The sequence below is a fragment of the Siphateles boraxobius genome, unplaced genomic scaffold, assembly GCF_051911475.1.
Source record: "Siphateles boraxobius isolate OS27281-9 unplaced genomic scaffold, OSU_SipBor_1 12, whole genome shotgun sequence".
In the NCBI taxonomy this organism is placed as follows: domain Eukaryota; kingdom Metazoa; phylum Chordata; class Actinopteri; order Cypriniformes; family Leuciscidae; genus Siphateles; species Siphateles boraxobius.
This window is the reverse complement of record NW_027508722.1, coordinates 30398725-30420899: the sequence shown is the minus strand read 5'-3', so window position 1 is coordinate 30420899 and position 22175 is coordinate 30398725. Positions and strand designations below refer to the sequence as shown.

The 22175-nt window shown below is 41.3% G+C and overlaps 1 protein-coding gene across 1 annotated transcript in view; it reads left to right on the top strand.

Moving 5' to 3' along the window:
• Positions 1-22175, top strand: part of csmd1b (CUB and Sushi multiple domains 1b) — a 325939-nt gene that overhangs the window by 251769 nt on the left and 51995 nt on the right. The window contains exons 55-57 of the mRNA XM_077218011.1: positions 373-555; positions 16434-16610; positions 19426-19605. Of these exons, the coding sequence (XP_077074126.1) occupies positions 373-555; positions 16434-16610; positions 19426-19605 (540 nt within the window). The remainder of the gene's footprint in view (positions 1-372; positions 556-16433; positions 16611-19425; positions 19606-22175) is intronic.

The window sequence follows — 22175 nt, the reverse complement described above, 5'->3', positions numbered from 1 at the left end:
TTACAACAATTATATTTCTATAAATTTTGCAATAAACATTATATATAATTGCTATAAAATAAATCAATAGTCTGCAATCATTTTGATTTGATTGTCATATGCAATAATTAATGGCATGAGTCTTGAATGATTTTAAAGTTGATTTCAATCAAATTATGTATTTCCCTGTAATAATATATATATATATATATATATATATATATATATATTTTTTTTTTTTTTTTCCTCAGCGTTGCTTAGTTTGCTTCATGACTTTTTATGAATAATTGTTTGAAATCCCTGAGGCGAAAATGAATGGAAAACAATTTCTGGAACTCAGGCCACTAAGAAAGTGTGCGGTCAATGAGAGTCATGTCTCTGTCTTAATTTCAGGTGATAATCCGGGATTCTGTGGCGATCCAGGAATTCCTCCTCATGGGTCTCGTCTTGGGGAAGAGTTCAGGCTTAAAAGCCTCCTAAGATTCACGTGTGAAGCAGGCTATATGCTGATAGGTTCTTCCGAGCGCACCTGTCTGCAGAATGGGTCCTGGAGCAATACCCAACCCGTGTGTGAAGGTGAGGGTCACATACCTGTAGATCAGAAAAACAAGAAGTTTTTTTCTTTTCTTTTTGACGCGACCCATAGGCTTGTGCGCAGAAAAAAATCAGCTCAGCACTTTTTTTAACCACTTTTGATGATGCACGTGCACTTGTTGATCCTTGACGCGATTGCAACGCAAAGTCGATTCTGAACTAGTTTGATCAAGCTATAGGCATACATACAGGAATTTTAACCAATTAATATCCTATCGTTTGCTGCATGTTAAAAAATACACAAAACATATTCCATAACAAACTCTTTAAATGTAATATTCAGAACAGAACAAGAATTTAAAAAAAATAACTATAAACAAGCCAAAACTAAATAATTTAAAGCGAAAGTAAAAGTAAGGGGCATTATGCTCACGTAACTATCTCATTAGAATCAAAATGTTTCAACATGTATTTGATGGTAAACTATTCTTTATTATAGGCTTTGTACAGTGCTTGAAGTGGGAAAAGAAAGGTGCCGGTACTCTCTTGCATTGGCAAATCATGACATTTGAGATTTCTACAGTGAAAAACAAAACTTATAACAAAACTTATTGTTATTTATTAACAACATAAATGTATTAAAACAAGTCGTGCGTGTATGCACGTGCGTGCGAAAACGGAACTCCTCCAAGTCTGCAAGTCCAAAAATACATTTAGATTACTACATTTTAAATAAATGCATTCATGGTGAGATTATTATATTTTCATGTCAATCTTTGTTTTGACCACTAACCATTAGCTGTCACTTTAATTCAGCACGTGCAGCACAGCAAAAATAGACTCGGAACGATCTCTGCACTGCTGTAGGCCTATAGGCACAGCACCAGGAGCGCATTGACGGACCGCATGCGCGTGCAGTGTGAAAGCTCGAACCTGTTAACATGGGTGCGGAAAAAATACGCACTGCATATGCACTGCAAACGAAGTATATCATTGGGCGTGACACTGGCGCTTTTTCTGTCAGTGGTCGAGCACCGGCTACATGCGAGAAGTAGCGGTACGCAAGAAAAAGTGCAGGTACGCTTAAGAGTAAAATGTAGAAGTGCCGGTACTGCGTACCGGTGAGTACCGCCCCACTTCGAGCATTGGCTTTGTAGCAACTTCACTCACGTTGCAATATCGACAGGAAAAAGCATCCTTTTCAAATGCGCAAAAATGTGCATTACAGTCGAGCGGTGCTTACGCTGAATGGTACGAATTGTAGCCTACTACTGCTATTTAAACAGAGCAGTGTGATTTTTATATTAGGTAGTCCTTTAAATTTTATTATTTTAAAACACAACATTGTGCTTTTGTCAAAATGTAAACTCTTGTCAAACTTAACCTACAACTGTCACCCAACCAAAATCACACACAGTTTAAAAGCAAACATATTTAGAATTCAAATGAGAATAAAGTTAGTGTTAGTTACAATTTTAAGGAAAACAAATATATTGATCTGAAATGTGTGTGTTGCTGCCAATGGTGCGAATGAGAGTGTGTTGCGGAAGCCGCAAGGAACGACGAGTGTTTGTGTGTTGCTGCCGATGGAGCGAACGTGTGTGTATTGCGGATGGAGCGAACGAGTGCGTGTTTTGTGTATACAGGTCCTTCTCAAAAAATTTGCATATTGTGATAAAGTTCATTATTTTCCAGAATGTAATGATAAAAATTTAACTTTCATATATTTTAGATTCATTGCACACCAACTGAAATATTTCAGGTATTTTATTGTTTTAATACTGATGATTTTGGCATACAGCTCATGAAAACCCAAAATTCCTATCTCAAAAAATTAGCATATCATGAAAAGGGTCTCTAAACAAGCTATTAACCTAATCATCTGAATCAACTAATTAACTCTAAACACCTGCAAAAGATTCCTGAGGCTTTTAAAAACTCCCAGCCTGTTTTATTACTCAAAACCGCAATCATGGGTAAGACTGCCGATCTGACTGCTGTCCAGAAGGCCATCATTGACACCCTCAAGCAAGAGGGTAAGACACAGAAAGAAATGTCTGAACAAATAGGCTGTTCCCAGAGTGCTGTATCAAGGCACCTCAGTGGGAAGTCTGTGGGAAGGAAAAAGTGTGGCAAAAAACGCTGCACAACGAGAAGAGGTGACTGGACCCTGAGGAAGATTGTGGAGAAGGACCGATTTCAGACCTTGGGGGACCTGCGGAAGCAGTGGACTGAGTCTGGAGTAGAAACATCCAGAGCCACCGTGCACAGGCGTGTGCAGGAAATGGGCTACAGGTGCCGCATTCCCCAGGTCAAGCCACTTTTGAACCAGAAAAAGCAGCAGAAGCGCCTGACCTGGGCTACAGAGAAGCAGCACTGGACTGTTGCTCAGTGGTCCAAAGTACTTTTTTCGGATGAAAGCAAATTTTGCATGTCATTCGGAAATCAAGGTACCAGAGTCTGGAGGAAGACTGGGGAGAAGGAAATGCCAAAATGCCTGAAGTCCAGTGTCAAGTACCCACAGTCAGTGATGGTCTGGGGTGCCATGTCAGCTGCTGGTGCTGGTCCACTGTGTTTTATCAAGGGCAGGGTCAATGCAGCTAGCTATCAGGAGATTTTGGAGCACTTCATGCTTCCATCTGCTGAAAAGCTTTATGGAGATGAAGATTTCATTTTTCAGCACGAACTGGCACCTGCTCACAGTACCAAAACCACTGGTAAATGGTTTACTGACCATGGTATTACTGTGCTCAATTGGCCTGCCAACTTTCCTGACATGAACCCCATAGAGAATCTGTGGGATATTGTGAAGAGAAAGTTGAGAGAGGCAAGACTCAACACTCTGGATGAGCTTAAGGCCGCTATCGAAGCATCCTGGGCCTCCATAACACCTCAACAGTGCCGAAGGCTGATTGCCTCCATGCCACGCCGCATTGAAGCAGTCATTTCTGCAAAAGGATTCCCGACCAAGTATTGAGTGCATAACTGAACATAATTATTTGAAGGTAGACTTTTTTTGTATTAAAAACACTTCTTTTATTGGTCGGATGAAATATGCTAATTTTTTGAGATAGGAATTTTGGGTTTTCATGAACTGTATGCCAAAATCAACAGTATTAAAACAATAAAATACCTGAAATATTTCAGTTGGTGTGCAATGAATCTAAAATATATGAAAGTTTAATTTTTATCATTACATTATGGAAAATAATGTACTTTATCACAATATGCTAATTTTTTGAGAAGGACCTGTATATATTAATGAGAAGGGTGGGCCTGCTTATTCTGCATAATCTGGCCCCAAGCCGGTTCGCAGGACGAGAGGGCAACACGCATGTCAGGAGAAGCATTCAGTTTGTTTCGTTGTTTCATCTTCATTTTGGTCAGGTGACGTGGATTATTTATTTTGCATGAATTTGAATGTTTTTTTAGTGTAGGCCTACTTCTAATCAAAGCTATTATTATTAATAATATTATTAGAAAACGGATTTTTTTTAATTTTATATAAATCACTGGCGAGCCATTTTTTAATTCTCGAGACCCAGGGTTTGAAAACCACTGCTGTAGAGGAACACACAAGGTGAAATTCACCAGTATTTTGCTTTGCACTTGAGCTTAATATGATCAGAAAGGCAAATTTTCCTCTGAGCAAACTGTGATCTAGTACAAGCAATGTCCTAATGAGAAAAATGTATGCTTGAGAGACTAGGGGTTTTTATTTTATGCCTTAAAAAGGTTTAAATATATTCTAAGAAGAAAAAAAAATCAGGCTTAAAGCAGGCTTAAATTACAACGTGTTCTCTTTGTTTCTGAACCTCTCTTAACCTGCTTTGCTCACTCTTTCCTGAATTGTACACTGTAATTAGTGTAAAATTGATCTTTTGATGCTAGCCAGCCTAAAATCTGTAATTGCCAGTTAACTCAATGACTCTGGTTAGTGGAGCTGAACAAAAGGCCCTGTCATTAGCATTGTGCTTAATGATACATCACTCTAATAAGGGTTTGTGAATAGACTACTCTAACTAACTGGTAAATGGAAACACTGAACGTTTTAACATGATTCGGAGTCTGAGCAAAGTTTCTTTCTTTCTTTTTTTTTCATTGTTGTTAAAAAGTTAAATTGGTTTTCTTATTAAAAGAAAACAGATTGCGGGTTTAAAATGAATTAAGTAGTTTATTATTTGCAGTTCTTAGGTAATCCACTGAAATATTAAATGAATCTTGTAGATGGCAGTTATCGCTACTGTGAATAATTCAATTTGCAAGATTCAGTCTTATTCCAGTATGATAACTGATATGTCAAATACCTTTGTGTAACCTTAATATAGCTTGGATTGTCAAAATTGAAAGACTGATACCCAAACATACATGAATGCAGTATAGCCTATAGTGACTTTTTTTTCTCTTTTGTGTTTTCTAAACCCTGTAAAACTAACAATAATAATGTTTTTAAAAGTTCAATATGCAAGTAAATTTAACTGAAAATAATTTAGTAGATATTTTCATGCTGGTCCTCAGTGTTTGTACTTGCCCCAAAATGTTTTTGAACACTTGGGCAACAATTACAAATGTTTTTTTTTTTGTTGTTGTTGTTGTTTGCCGTATATGTTTTTAGAAGTATATGTTATATGTTTTGTTATTCTGTGTAGTTTTCTTCCAATTTTGCAGTCCCATGTGTGTGATAATTTAAATATCGCCCACTATTGTCCAAGAGGTCCTCGCTGCAGCCTGTAGTACGATGACATACCTGGATGGTCCAATACGTCATGGACACTGTTACGCGCATGCGCGGTGGTGTGTTTTGGACACTGTTACGCGCATGCGTGGTGGTGTGTTTTGGACACTGTTACGCGCATGCGTGGTGGTGTGTTTTGGTGACGTCATGCATGCACAACACTAGAGAGTTGGTGAAAAATCGGACGTGCTTTGATCTTCCAAGAAAAATTATGTAATAATTAACAACATTGATTGTATATCGTTAGGTATTTCATCTTTGGAATCTTTATCAACTGTTTCGTTGTTTCAACATGTATAGTCGTGTGTAGTGTTGTGCATCCGAAGCAAAACGTGTTTAGCTGATATGACTTTTAAGAAAACCACAGCGATTCTCATTTTAATCTTTTACTTCAGAACATAATACCATGGACAGACTGCAGGGCTAATCTAAAATTAACATGATTCTGCTCGGCTAATGATTACTTATTTGTTATTGCATTGTTCTAGATGAATGTCTTTAAAAAGGGCAGTTGCCCTGTAATTTCAAGGTGCACACGGTGCTGTAACCTGTATCACTGTCCTTTTTGTGAGACGTTCAAAACCACATCAAATTGTCCATTGATAGCCATGTATAAATGGTCACTTTAGTGACAAGCGCTTGATCTGACTGCTGTGATCAGTTTGTATATGAAACTTAAAATCAGTTGTTTTTTTGTTTGTTTTGTTTTTAATGTACGTACATGTCACTTGTCATAAATGGTCACTGTAGTGACAAGCGCTTGATCTGACTGCTGTAACCAGTTTGTATATGAAACTTAAAATCAGTAGTTGTTTGTTTTTTATGTACGTACATGTCCTGCAGACACTGAAAAAAAAATAAAAAAATAAAAAAAAATATATATATATACTTGTGGTGACAACATGCTATTAATCCATCAAATTTAGGTTTAAAATCATGTGATTTAAAATGTTGTAAAATTAACTATTTTGCATGTATGTAGAGAGAAACTAGGATCATATTTATGTAAATAATTATTCATCAATAATTACTTATTACTATTTATCAGTACTATTACTATACAGGTTAGAACATTATCTCAATACAATATTGAGCATACATGTCACTTAAGACCAGCGCATGAGCATTATAACCCAGAGATCGGTACTGCGCCAAAACACACCACCATCCAGTACGTATTGGACCATCCAGCTACGTCATCGTGCTACAGGCTGCAGCGAGGGGTGTCTCCTATTGTCTGACACTGTTTGCAAATGTTCATTGTTTTGTGTGTGTCATTTATATTAAGTTTATATATAGTTAATGAACATTATGATTATCCCACACCTATACATTTTAATATTCACCATTTTCATTGCAGATCTCCATAGTATATCTCAATTTGTAATTGTGTTATTCTCAGATGAAAACAAATATTAGCGCTCAGCAAATAAACCTCCTGGAAGCTGGAATACAGAAACACTCTAGGAAATATGTATACCATATTTCTAGAGGACAATACCGATGTGCTCAGGGTGTTTTATAACTAATTTATTTGTTTGTTTTCTGCTACAGACAGTATGACGGGATTGGTTAAAAGAGATAAGATGCATTATTAGGGGCACATTCATAATTGAATAAGAGCTTTAGCACATAGCCTAGCTAAGATTGAGCGTTGTGGTGGCCTTTAGTACAGTTGTGGGGATTACAGACAATACTTTCTAGATACTGGACATGAAACACAAGTGTCTTGCCACTTACAAATAATGACTTAGATGTTTAAAAGCATGTTTACATAGAATGTAGAATGTTTACAGCAGCCCTTCACTGGGATCTCATTAATTCTTAATCGGTCCAGGTTTTCTCTATTTACTTAAATTGTATATTGTTTAATCTAAGAGGATATAAGGGCTAAATTAAAGCTACAAATTTTGATGATAATAAAGAATAAATGAGTCTTGTATAACTACTATATTTCAACAACAGTTCTTTTTAACAGATTGAAATAACACTAGAATGAGTAATTATAAGTTGTTAATATCATAATGATTTCTTAACTGTAACTTAAAGGTGCAAAACGCAGGTCTCTGAGTTTTTGCAGAACTACGCCCCCTCTGGCGACAAGCGAAACTGCAACCAGAGTTGTGCACGCTCATGGACCACACGCACACGCACGCATGCACGAGAACGAGCTGTTCATAAGTGAAGGAGCATCTGCCGCGCAGATCTTTGGTGTACAGCCAAAATCTCTCATTTGAAGTCATTTCAAATATATGGAAGCCAAGACATTTGAGTAAATTACTCTTATGTGTGAGGGGAAAAACAGGGGTAGTAGAAAACTTTGTTTATGTTTTTACTGTATCCACCTATGATTGTATTGTTATGGAAACACATTCATAAACAATATAATTGATTACTTCGCAAAAGCTCAAAATAATAATCATACCATACACGGTTGGTCAACAACGTTCACTCAAATGTCTCAAGGTAATAAACAATCAAATGTCACCATGACGTTTTCATAAAAGCCAAACAGGCTAATCCGCCGCAGACTTGCGGGGTTCAGCCTGTTATTGATCTGCTAAGTAGAATATTCCAATAACAATACATCCTTTTTCTGTAATAATTTACTCAAAATTTCTGTCTAATTATCGGTCATTTTTTCAGCATGTTATATCACACTCAAGAATCTTGAACTGTTTTGCTAAATCACTAAACTACATGTAGCGCTGATTTATTTAGTAGATATTTTGACAGGGACAATACACACTGACAAACATTAATGTGAAATGTGTCAATACTTTATTTAGTAAATAGTTAGTCTGCTAAACAGTATGAGTAAAGTAAAAATATTTACCCCTTTACCATTGTATTTCTCTTCCTGCAACGTTCAGAATAAAACATGTATTTAATCACAATACCAAAATATTTTACGTTTTCCTCGTTTTGATAGAATACGAGCTCCCACATACCTCATATATACTACATACAAAATGTACCACATTCACGGGAACAATTTGCTATTTTTACCGAAAAATGCAATATAGCCAATGCAACGGCGTTCTTCCTTGTTGGTCAATGACATGAACACCATAGCATGTTAGCAATGGACACAAGGCTAACGTTACCGGTAGGACATACACAAAAACATAGTTAGCATCTTTTATTGGATATGTTTTATGTTTCATGTTGTACTATTCTTCCGAACACAATTCCTAGTTTATGAAACTGTTCACTAACAATGGTAGTAAAACCAATTCTGATTGTACATGTATCTAGGTTACGCTAAAGCATTACACATTTTACGCATCGTCATTTGTTATCATACATAGATTGGCCGTATCAAACATTAGAGACTGGGCTATATCTTACCGTTTTATCAAGAAAAAAGCCAACTGAGGATCCCGTTTGAGACCAAGAGCAGACCGGAGATCTCTCCATTTGTTGAATGCCTTCCCGAGGTTGACTCTCGTCTTACTCCGACGCCTGTCTGACTCCAATTTGGACCTTTTGGTGGCACTAGACAAAACATCTCTTTTCTTTACTTTATGTGGAGTTTGCGTTGGGGTTTGGAACGGACTACAAGCCGGTCTCTTTGAATCCATCTTCTACCTTTGACGCACGAGTTGTCTTCGCTGATGCGGAGAATGGCGGCGCCGGTGAATACACAAACCTGCGAGACATAGCCTGGTGAGCGTGAACGCGCATGACGTCACGCCCAGTCTCAAATTCGAACCCGAATCCCTCTTATTTATTTTACTGTACAGGATGATAGAGGCAATTGCAGTGATCAGAGAAGGGCTCATTCAGCCCATCAGGCAATTGTTTATGCATGTATGGGTTAGAAAACGTGTATTTTTAACATGAATTGTTGCGCAATGCACCTTTAAACAACCGCAAGACACTTAACCCCTAGTTGCTCCAGAGGCGTGCGACCTCTGACATACATATCAATTGTAAGTCGCTTTGGATAAAAGCGTCAGCTAAATGAATAAATGTAAATGTAAATGTAACCAGTTGTACTTCTAATCTCGAATATGCTCTTGGAGCAATAAATAAATACAAATAAAAATAATATATGTTCACATTCTGATCCTGTCTGAAATTATCTTTTTTTTTTTTTACAGGGCAGTTTCTTAGCAAATTCTCCTAAAAGTAGTCAAAAAATATTTGCATTTCAGAACCTTAGGAAATGGACAGCGGCCGACACGAACACACACACACCTATTTACTTGATAACAAAGCCGCAAAGTAGGCTATCTTTCAACTCAGGACAGTGCCACTTCTCACAAATACTGACAGGATTGGAGATGAAAAGTTTAACTGACACGTAACCGCGATCAGCTTCGTGGGAAATTAAGAATGATGATGGAAGAGGGACATTCATGTTTTTAGCTGTAGTGCAGATGTTACAAAACACTTTGTTTTTTGTGGAGTCATAAGCTATCCAGGGGAATTTTTCTTTCCAACTAGCCTGGTATGTCCTTCCCTTATGTTGTCGTCCATCTTCACTACAAATCCTAGCCTCGCTGTAGCTCCTAGCTTCGCTGTTATGTGCTTCTGACTGGGCACTTGTGGTGGGTGTCGATACACTCGCATCATTATTAGATTTTGTTTTTTTAACCCTTTAACTGTCTGCTCAACCAAATGGTTGAGCACATTTTGAGTCACTATATTTTATTGAGAGGAGTACCTAACTTAACTCAAACTGATTGAGCCATCTCTACCATCTGGTTGAGGTATGTTATGTCAAAAAAATCCACTAGATGTCAACAGTGTCAATCAACAGCACTTATTCTAACATGGATGTCAGAAACAAATAAATCACCCCAGCCATGTGAACTGTTTTTGGTGAAATTTTGCAAGCTAAGCATATATATATATTTTTTTTACATATTACACTGTAAGAGCCCTAACTTTACAAAATGATGTTACTTGGTGCCATGAAAAAACGTAAGTATGTTTTTAATAATTTTTCAAAAACATGCTCAACCAAATGGTTGATTTGGCACATAACGGTTAACTGTCGCCCCCATTTTTGAGAATGGACATTACAATGGACTATTAAAACTAGGTTGCAATTCAAGAATGCTTTGGAATAAAGACCTAAGTTTGGTCTTGTTTTAAAGAAAACACTCAGCAGATTATTGCTGAAGTAAAGGCACTTCAAAAAATAAAAGTATGAAAAAGTTATGGAAGTTTTAAATTTACATTAAATCAAATATACTGTACTTCATATTTTTTCTTTTATATAAAATATATATTTTACAAAATATTTTTTAATATAAAATTACTATAAAATCAAAGCCATTATATCAAACCAAGTTGTGTTCCAAATTTGAAGATGATATCACAAAAATTGAAGTTCCCATGAGATTTTGTTTAGGCGTAATACCAAAAATGACATAAATTCCATTGAATTTAATTGTATGCATTCTGCTGTAACAAATTAATTTCTGTCCAAATGTCACTTCTGTCACAAAATATGGAACCTTGAGACTCAGACCTTTCTGACAATGTGTTTTGTCAAGATTAGAAAAGGTTTTGATCATAAATTATGATGGGCAATGAAAAAGTATGGCAAAGTATGTGTATGAATTCCGGTACCATTTTTTACCATTAAGTGACATCTCTACCATTTGGTAGAGGGCGATATTTAAAAAAATTATGGGATGTGTTGAAAAAAAAAGCTAGCTTACGCTACGGGTAAAGTCATCTTTGCTCGAGATATTGAAGCCAAAAATTATCCTTAATTTTGTATTTATTGTCAACGCAGTGCAGCAGCCAGCAGATCTAGAGAAGGCCATCTTGCCTGCTCATTGGCTGCCCTGCGGCAACTGCTGCAGCCTACCACTGAGCCTAGCGCATGACGTCACGGCCAATGAGGGCGCTTCACGCCCTTATGCGTCATAGCCCGCCAAAATGGGGGTGGCTTAGCGTATAAAAGCCAGGCTCTGAGGCTGCGTCACTGATTTCATCATCTTCAGCGAAGCTCTCCGCATCGCTGGACTCTGAGAGAAGCCTTCCGCCGTCGAATCTAGCGAGCAGAGGAAAGTGCCTGAAGAAGCCGGCCGTCTTCGCCACCTTCAGCCATCCGTGCCTGCTACGCCATCCGGCGTGTATCCTTTATGTGCTTTGCAAACTGTGTGTGTTCAGCGCTGCGACACTCACTCTCTCTCACTAAAAGAGCGAGAGCGTTTGATACAAAATGCCTCGCCTTTCTTGCGGCTCGTGTAGAGCCCCGCTCAGTGCAGAAGACCGCCACGTGATTTGCGCTCTCTGCCTGGGACTGGACTACGCAGCCCTCACCCTGGATGCGGGTGGCTGCGAGCATTGTGAAGCGCTTTCGCTGTCGACCCTGCGGGCTCGACTCAAAGCATTCACACCGAACGCTGTCACTCCACCCTCTGGAGCGCGCAGGAAGAAGCGCCGTGCTCAGAGGATGCAGGAGCCTGTGGCCACAGTGAAGTGCTTGCCGGAACGTTTCCCGCTGGTCTCACTCTCTCCTTCACCGCCCCTCCCGGACGCGCAGCTGTCGGCCTCAGGGGACGAAGCTGAAGGAGACCACAGAGTGGACAGCTGTTCCATCCTGGCATCGGACAGCGAGGAGTGGTCGAGTTCACATCACTCCGCCTCCTCCTCTGTCCAGGAATCCAGCAGGACTGGACGCCGAACTCATTTGCCTCCTTTCCAAGGCCGTCGACCAACTCGGCCTCGATTGGTCACTGTCTAAGGCGCCTGCACCCAACAGGCTCGACGGCTGCTTTCTGCACAGTCGCCGCCCCCCGCCCGTTTCCAGATCTGCACCATTTCTGCCGGAGCTGCATGCTGAGCTGTCTAAATCGTGGAACGCACCATTCTCCGCCAGGCTTCACTCTAATGTCTCCTCGGCGCTCTCCCGAGTGGACGGCGCCGCCGAGAAGGGGTACACCTCTATCCCCAGTGGAAGAGGCGGTCGCAGCGCACCTTTGCCCGCCCTCTGCGAGATGCCGCTCAAAGTCTGCCCTCCCGTCTAAAGCTTGCAGGATCACCACAGCCCTTGTAGGCCGCGCTTTCGCCGCCGCCAGACAAGCTGCTTCCGCCCTGCACTCGATGGCCGTGCTGCAGATCCTTCAGGCTGATCTCCTCCGTGAGTGGGACGAGAAAAGCCATTACGCCATTACGGCCATTACGGATTTGAGAAGCGTGACGGATCTCTCCCTTCACGCTACGAAATCTGCAGCTCAGGCAATGGGCAGATGCATGGCGTCGCTCACCGTCACAGAGAGGCACCTCTGGCTGACGCTGGCGGACATGGGGGAAGCTGAGCGGTCCGTGTTCCTCGACGCGCTGCTTTCCCCTTCCGGTAGTGTAGAAGACCACACATGCCATGAATCTCTTCCTGCCGCGACGCGCTAGCTCTTCTGCAAGCTGCCCCTGGAGCCACCTGCACGACACGCTAGCGCCCAGACCAACCTCAGCCTCCGCAGCGTCGACAGGGCGGCCGCCCTAGATCACGCTCTTCCGGACGCAGACCGCCTCCCCCCCGGGGACCCGGCCCAAGGTTGTGCTGAAGCCCAAGCAGGGAAAGTCCTCCTAGCAACGCCAGTGAGGAAAAGTACCTTGGTCTCGCGGCGGCCGAACCACTGTCAAAACATCTCGTCCTGTCAGTCCCCTCAGAGAAGGCTACTGCAGACATACATATTGCAGCCAACGAGTCGGCAACACAGCCCGCTCGCCTGCACACAAACGCCGTTTTCACGGCGACCGAGAGAAATCTCAGAAAGAGTATAAATTCTGGTTATCCGGCTCACGCCGAGTGTGTTTTGTGTGTAGAAAACGTGCCCACAAGTCAGTGTTCACCCCTACACATAAACACTATGCCCCATGTATCTCACATGCTCACAGAGCCCACTCTCATAAAGCTGGCAAATGCCGCTCGAGTGTTAGATGTAGAGAATGCGCCCACAAATCTTTGCTCACACCTACTCGCTGCCCGCTCTGTTACATGGCAACAGCCTCACAGCGGCCATGTTATGAACGTAAGTCACGTGACCGCCCACGAGCGCTCACGCTTACGGACAAACACTTCGCCCCAGGCTCCGCTCGAGATAAATATCGCCACAAAATGTTCCCCATTCCCAGTAATCGGGTCATCTCAAGTGGTACAGGCAGTTACAGCTGTCAGCGAGCCGCCGTTACTGAGATCAGAGAGCGCGTGCGCCCCGCTCACTCCTCCGGTACAGTTTCCCGAGCCCGCGAAGCGCGGCGAACGGAACCCGGAGCCCATTCTTCCCCTAGCTATACATGTAGAAGCATGGAAGGCTATTCCAGGTGTGTCAGATTGGGTGCTAAACATAATAAGTCAAGGCTATTCGCTTCAGTTCGCTCGCGTCCCCCTCGCTTTCGAGCACGGACCGAGACGAAAGTGAAAGTGGATGTAGTGCATCTATTCCGCGCAAAAATAGCCAAACTGCTCTGCAGAGGGGCCATAGAACCAGTACCTCCTTCTCTGAGCGAGTCAGGCTTTTACAGCCATTATTTTCTCGTACCCAAGAAGGACGGAGCTCTAAGACCTATCTTAGATCTGAGATATTTGAACAAAGCTCTCATGAGACGGCTGTTTAAAATGCTCACGACCAGACAAATCCTCATGCAAATTCGCCCGAGGGCCTGGTTTATCTCTCTCGATCTGAAAGATGCATACATTCAGATCCCGATAGCCCCACGTCACAGGCCATTCTTGAGATTCACCTTCGAGGGTCGGGCATATCAATACACCGTCCTCCCGTTCGGCCTATCCTTAACGCCCCGTACATTTATGAAGTGCATGGATGTGGCTCTCGCCCCCTTGAGAGTGAAAGGGCTGCGAATTCTGAACTATTTGGACGATTGGCTGATTTTAGCCCAGTCAGAGATAGAACTGTTATTTCACAGAGCTGTGCTTCTCAGCCATCTGGAAAGCTTGGGTCTCACGGTCAACTGGACCAAGAGCTCATTACTGCCCAGTCAGTCAGTTTCCTTTCTAGGAATAGAACTGGACTCTGTGGCTATGACGGCCCGCTTATCGACACGCGCCGTGTTCGACAGCTAGCCGCGTGTTTCCAGGAGTGCAGCATTACACCTCTGAAGACATTCCAGAGGATGCTAAGCTGTATGTCATCAGCTGCGGCTGTGCTTCAGCTGGGCCTGCTGCGCATGTGCCCGCTACAACGCTGGCTGAACACCCAAGTGCCTCACCGGGCTTGGGTTTCAGGCCACAGACGAATCAGAGTGACTCAGAGCTGCGTTTTGGCTCTGCGGCCCTGGTTAGCGGCCGACTGGTACCAGCGGGGAGTGACAATGGGGGCTGTTTCACACCGATTGGTCATCTCGACAGATGCCTCCAACCTAGGTTGGGGCGCCGTTTTCGAGGGCAGACCGGCCTTTGGCCTGTGGTCAGACCAAGAGAAATGCTTCCATATAAACTGTCTGGAAATGATAGCGGTCGAGAACGCGCTCAACCGCTTCCTCCCGTTCATACAGGACCACCATGTACTGGTCCGCTCGGACAACATGCCTGTGGTGTCCTACATAAACCGTCAGGGCGGCGTCAGATAGAGAAACCACTGCCATCTGACGGAACACCTTCTTATATGGTCTCAGGGCCGCATGCGCTCGCTGAGAGTCACGCATGTGCCAGGCCACTTGAACGACGATCCAGACAAACTCTACAGGAACTACGTTCCCCCAGGGGAATGGTCCCTGCACACCCAAACAGTCCAGTTACTGTGGCGTCTCTTCGGAAAAGCGAAAGTTGACCTGTTTGCGTCAAAAGACAACGCTCATTGCCCGCTGTTCTTTTCAAAGAACGAGGATGCGCTGGCCCAAATCTGGCCCAGCCTCCCACTTTATGCTTTCCCTCCAGTCTCTCTGTTACCACAGGTAATCAAGAGAATCAGGGAAACGCGCCACTCGATGCTCCTTATAGCCCCACGCTGGGAGAATCAAACCTGGTTCCTGGAGCTGATGCAGCTTTTCCACACAGCCCCTTGGCCGATTCCGGTGAGGAGAGCTACTGGCACACGTGGGTGCTCTGTATTTTCCGTGGGTGCTCCGGGGCTCGAGGTATCGGTGCCTATGACTGTATCCATTGTAGAGCGTCATTGATTATAATGTTTTCTCTTTGCTCTTGACGTGTCTTGTGTAGACAGGTGTCAGGCATAAAGCTATGGTGTAAAAGTATGTGTCAATGTCTTGGTGTTGAGGCAGTCCCACAACATCCAAATGAGCCATTCATTTGTACTGAAGAGGACTGTTTTAGCTATGACACTTTCAGGATGTTTTAAAGGTACAGAGATCTTTTATATCAGAAGATCAAGGAACATTTGATTTCTAATGCAATGAAAAGAGGTAATTTATTATTTTATTGGCTGTTGCACGTGGGTCGTAATTTAGAAAGCACATGTGAAAGCTGTGGACACCAGACCAATGTGAGCCTGTTATCAGCATCTCTGTGCATCTCTGTGCATTTAGATTCTAATATATCTAAACTGTGAACTCTTATTTTAATTGGAGTAAAAACTAAGTTGATCTACCATACCAACAATACTCTAGCTGCAAAATAAAGTAATCAGTATCAGAATAATCAATGCAAATTAACCCAGTTTTCTATTTATTTATTCACAAAATGCTGTTGAAATTATTACACTAGAAAATGTCCTTGATGCACAGAAACACTCCTAATTGTTTTTGTTCTTGTTTCCACAATAGCAATGAAAATGAATAATTTATTTAATAAATAATTTATTGGCTGATGCATGTTAGTCGTCATAATGGTGAAAATGTTGTATGGACACCCGGCCAATTTAATGTTGCCACACGTCTCTGTGCTATTAGAATCCAAATTCTAATTAACCATATTGGAGCATATCATATTTATTGCCCTTATCTGTAAATGACACTTCAAAGTATGAGAGAGAAAAAAAAAACTTGTCAAAAGCTCAAACTAATTGGAATTGGAAGTTCATCTACCTTGCCAACAACACTCTATAGGCTGTAAAAAACAGTGCTTGTGGTGTAATTTGAAGTGTTTTGCTTGTGGTGCAAGGTGCATATGTTTCACAGAAGCACTTCTCTTTCGACTGCTGTTTTCAGTCCTGCCGGGCTGCAGTCTTTTTACTCCACACATACCATGCCAGTCTTTAGTTCTCTCTTTAACGTCTTTGGTCTTTGATTGCCTTCCCAGCTGTATCTTGTGGAAACCCTGGAACGCCAGCCTACGCAAAGATCATCTTCAGCGATGGGATGCTGTTTTCCAACTCGGTGACGTATGCCTGCTGGGAGGGCTACAAGACCTCTGGCCTCACCACTCGCCATTGCACCACCAATGGTACCTGGACTGGCTCAGCACCAGATTGCATCGGTCAGAACAGCAACCTTTACCCTCTTTGATCTCAGCAAAATGTTTCACCCTGATTTTGTAATTATACTAGTATTGCTTATTATTATTATTATTAAACTTTATTTTAACAGGGGAACCAGACTGATCTCTTATGCAATGTACTGTACCCTGTGTGCTTTAGGAGCTGCACTGATAGTTCTCCCAAAAGTCACTTGATCCACCACTATTAACAAAGATTGAACTCAGCAACGTCTCGGTTACGTATGTAACCCTCGTTCCCTGAGTAGGGAACAGAGACGTTACGTTGTGACGACGAATGGGGTTTCGCTTCAGAAAGCAAGCAACTCCAGGGGTGGCAAGGTGGCTTGCCAAGGGAAAGACACATGCTCGAGAGAGGCTTATAGTGGAAATACACATGTGGGGGTCGCCCAGGGGGGGAACCATGCACATGGAGGCACCTAGGCAATGTGAAAGCTGCAGCAGGCATAGACTCTGGCGTTGATGTCAGCAGTGCTGGAGGAACTCAAAGCTTCTCTGGGAAACTCACCTGAGGAGAATATTGCACATATCAAGTCCGAGGAGTGGAATGGCGAGCAGACGATGACACCGAGCAGGTCCTATTATCGGCCATGGGGGGCGAGTACATGAGAGGACACTGGCTCCACTCAGAGATTGTAGAATCTCGCGAATGTGTTGGGTGTCGCCCATTGGAGGGGTGCTTATGGTTGCCATGCCAGGTGGAGGCGCTGTGGGGACACAGATGTGTTGCCACCGAACACTCCACGGGGGGAACCCCAGTGTAACCTTTGGCCGCGGCCTCAGCAAGGGCAGAGAAGGCGGTAAAGGCCGCTGAGCAGTCGCGGAAAGTCAAAGGAGGCTCCCACTATCTCATGACCTCTTCATGCACGTCCGGGAAGAAAGAAATTGAGGGCGGGTGCTGACCGCCCCCAAAAACCAATCATCAAGCCTTGAGCGCTCGAGACATGGCGGAAGGTTCCACACATGCCCGATGCTTGCGGCGGCCCGGGAAAGCATAGCTGTCAACTCTGGATCAGACTCAGGCAATGCTGGCACACCCGAAGGCGGCAGCACAGCCGAATCCTCATATCCAGAGGTCTCCAGCCCACCTTGTGATGCGGCGATTGACATGATTTCATCTGCCGGGCGCCATCTCATTTCTTCCGGATGAGAATGCTGACCAGTCGCGGCCAGAGTTTATAATGTGGACCGAGGAGAATTCGTTGGGTTGTTCAACGTCAGCTGCCTCAGGTCATCCTGGCCACCAGCAAAAGTATTTTCTCTCGTGGAGAGAATAGATTGGGGTGTGGATGAGGGGAATCTCGCTCTAGTGAGGTCATTCAGTGCAACATTGCGATGGTCATGTGCCCGCAATGAGAACATGACGCATCCACGAACGCTGCCCGGGCGTGATCTAAGCCCAAACACGCCAAGCAGTGTTCATGCCCATCAACAGAGTCAATCTGACTACTGCACCCAGAAATACACGGGCTAAACATCTTTAAAAAGACGTGCCACATGCAAGCTCTTTTTGTGAGAGGAAACTCGCAACAGTGCTGAAGCGCCCAGGGAGAAACACACACGCTGTTGTAGACCAATGCACAGATCAGCAGGCAGGAATGTGAAACTCGCTGGAACACGTCGTCACACCAATTGGAAGCTATTCGTCTCGAAGATTCTCGAAGATAATCAGAGAATAGGCTGCAGGAGTGAAGAGGACCTCTGGGCTCCGAAGCAGAAACATAACTGCGTGTTGCCAGCGTACTTCCTTATATACCCACGAGGTGGGGCGGAGTTATTCTATGCAAATTCCACAGACCCATGGCATTTCCTTGCCATTGCCTCGTTTTGTAATACTCGAAGTTGACAGGCTTTCTAAACAAAACCTCATTCGTCGTCATGACGTAACTTGTAGTGATTACGAAAGGGAACTAAAGTTTCACTACCAAACAGGAGGGACAACAGGAGTAATCTTTCCATAAAGTTGATCACTTTTAGCTGTATGATATAAGTTTTGTGTAACATCCTGTTGCAGGAAAATATACAGTGAGGTCCAAAAGTCTGATAACACTTTGCAAATCTAGGTTGTAGAAAACAATTTAATCCTAGATAAATATTATTATTATTATTATTATTATTATTATTTTTAAACAAACACAAGACTTAACTATTCATGATTCTGTGCTATTTCTTGGTCACTAATCAAATTTCTGACATTTCATGTCAGAATGAGTTGTTATTATGATAATATAGTTTTAATGAAAAATACAACATTTAAAATAAAAAATACAATTAAATACGTTAGAAACATGCACATTTTAAGCATTTTCACATGTAGACTTTCGGTCCCAAATTTGGAATTACAAGACAATGAAAAATTAAGATAATGTGCACACAAATGTAACCCAAACAAACTTTGAATATGCAGTGCATTCACAAAGTATTCTGACCGCTTTTTTCACATATGTTGCCTTGAGTGGGTGATATGTCAACCTTATTCTAAAATAAATAGATAATAATAAAAGTTGACAGTGCATATGAAGTGGTATGGAGTGTAGATGTGAACAAAAAAACAAACAATATAAAGCATTTTAGCATAAGGTTTCAACATAACAAAATGTGGAAAAAAAGTAAGGTGTCAAAATACTTTCTGAATGCACTGTACATTTTTGTAGTTATGCCTAGCTCTAAATTATTTAATTGCCAAGAAATCACTTCCTTTTTTATTTAATTCAATTTTATTTTCAAGTGCAAGCCCTATAAATTATTAAAGCATGTTGTTTAATGTTTGAGTCTAGCTGATTCTTTCCCTTTATAGTTATCAGCTGTGGGGATCCTGGTCCAATTGCCAACGGAATTTTCATTGGAAAAGAATTCATATTTAACAAAACCGTTCACTACCACTGTAACCCTGGGTACGTGATGGAGCACCCTGGTTCATCTACTCTACGCTGCAACAAAGACGGCTCTTGGAATCAGACCAAACCGAGCTGCAGAGGTAAACTCAACTCCTACATTTTTTTCAACAATTCTTTCTTTGCAGGGCAGAGAGGGCAGCATTTCCAGTCACTCCGCAAACAGCATCATGAGATCTTTTTAAAGATATACTAATATTGTGGAGTTCTTAGCATCTCAACATCAAAAGCCTTTCAGATGTTTTTGATCTTTGTTTTTTGACTTGCCTGGCAAGTAAGATTATTCACTTACGAACTCCAAGGAGATGTTGCCATGAAATGTGTAGGATCTATGTTATCAGATGTCAAAATGAAATTAGTGAGTGGTGCAATGAAGACAGCTCAGCCTCCTCACGATCATTTCTTGAAAATATCAGATATTTGTTTTCAGAAACGGGAAGAAATGTGATGCATGCTTGATATTCAGAGAGATTTTAGTGTGTAATCCCATTTATTCATTATTTCCTCCTGTTAGCAATACACTTCCTCCAATTAGCAAACGGAACGTAATGATCAAGGAAAGAAAACAAATAACTCTAAGCCCATTGTTAGCATACTAGTCTGAACAACTGAAAGAAGGAGGTGTTGAGTTTGGACACATCTTCAGTCAATAATAATGATGATGATGAAATCAGGGCTGCCGGCTGTTCAGAATGCCTTTAAAATGCCTTCCAGTTCCATCCCTTCGTTTGAACTGAGGTAGCAAACAGAATGTGGAATTACCATTTGAATGTAGGACAGTGAAATTAAATTAAAATACACTGCTGTAAGTGTAGGTTTTAATGCTTCATGTAGTATTTGCAGAAATATTAGTTTATAGTGATGATCAGTGTTTGAAATGCCACCGTATAGAGTTTTTTTTTGTTGATAATTGAGATAACATATTTTGAGACACATATTGCAACATGATATGCCATATATAAAAACACACTTTTCTAATTATTGTATACTGATTATGCATGCAGCTTTATGACCTCATTAATATAGAGATTACATTGAACTTTTAAAAATTAATTCGTCACACCTACAGACCATTAATTAAGGCAAAAGAGTTTAAAAAAAAAATGCTGTAAATTTTGTATTGTATGTTGCAACTAAAATATCCCCTTTAATGCATTCATATACATTTTATTGTGCATTGTGTTGTAAGCTCATGTTAAGCACCAACTACCTGTATTTAATTATATCTATTAAATGTATTTAAATTGTAATGACCATGGTGGGAGAGTGCATTTCCATAATTCTCTAATTTGTGCAACATTTTGATGTCAGTTTTTTAAGTTAAGCGATGCTTTATAGCAAAATCAAAATCATTTTTTTTGTAGTATTGAAAAATATGTGCAATCAGTTAAGATCTATTGTACATATCACCAAGTACATTGTGAAACAACTAGTTAAAACTGTGATAATATCAATTTAATCATGTGTTTCATCACAAAACTTGGTCTATTGAAAATCTTCTGTAGTGTGACTATGTTCTGGTGCTCTTCGGTAATTTTTGACCAAAATATTTAGATGTTGGATATCAGAATGGTAAGCAAATTGGGAAAGGTTTTGGCACTTGCTATGTAAACACAAAAAGGGTTCTGAAAAAAAGTCACACTTGTACTCCTTGCAGTCAACAATTACCACGTAGGGAATTAATGGGAAACAAATTTAATCTAGTGGAAACGGTTGGTACTGCACCCAATCAAAATTTTACTGAAAGAAATTTTTTAAGATATCAACCTCAAATTTGGAACACAACTTGTTTAGATTTATTGCTTTGATTTTCTTGCAGATTTAGAGTAAAACGTGTATTGGAAATTATGTATTTCTTATCAAAATAGTATTTTTGTGCTTTATATGTGCAATAGTATTTTTGTGCACTTTTCATAACAATAAACTTAAAGGAGCCGTATGTAAGAATGTGGCCAAAGCTGGTACTGCAATCACTTTCAAATTACTGTAGAGCGGTGTATCCCCTCTCCCTCCTCCCTGACTCGAGGTTGCCAGATAGGCTGCAAGATACAGCAGGAACTTAGGCTGCTACAAGAAGCTTTTTCTGTTAATTATGTTTATGCTTCAAATGAGAGATGTTTTGCAAAGTAATTATATATCGCAAAAATGTACTAATGGCGATTAGCCAAATATAATCGTAAAGATGTACGCTCGTATGTGACAGTACATTGTTAGAACAGTAGCTGTTAGTCTAACTTGTAACGGTAGGTATCTGTCATTAACGTAAGTACAAGCACAAGCCTCTTAGCTAGGATGCAATTCATGAAAATTGGGCACTTCTGGAAAAGTTTTTGATTTTTGGCAGGGTGTTAGGTATAGGCCTAAGGTTTTCAAAAATCCATGGATACAAGTTGGGGTGGTCCCCCTAGTGGCAGTTATCCATAAAATCCAAATTGGCCCCCGCCGAAAAGAGAAAAGGTTATATCTCAGCTTCCTTTAGTCTTAAATTGTTGTATAATGTAATTTTTTCTACTTTGTTTGATACAAGGAATCCAATTCTGATATGCTTCTTATTTTAAGTCCATTTGCATGTTAAATCTATTATCATAGTCATATTTAGCTCAAATAAACTGTCAATTTCTCTGAAAAAGTCACATTGAAATATTACTCAGGG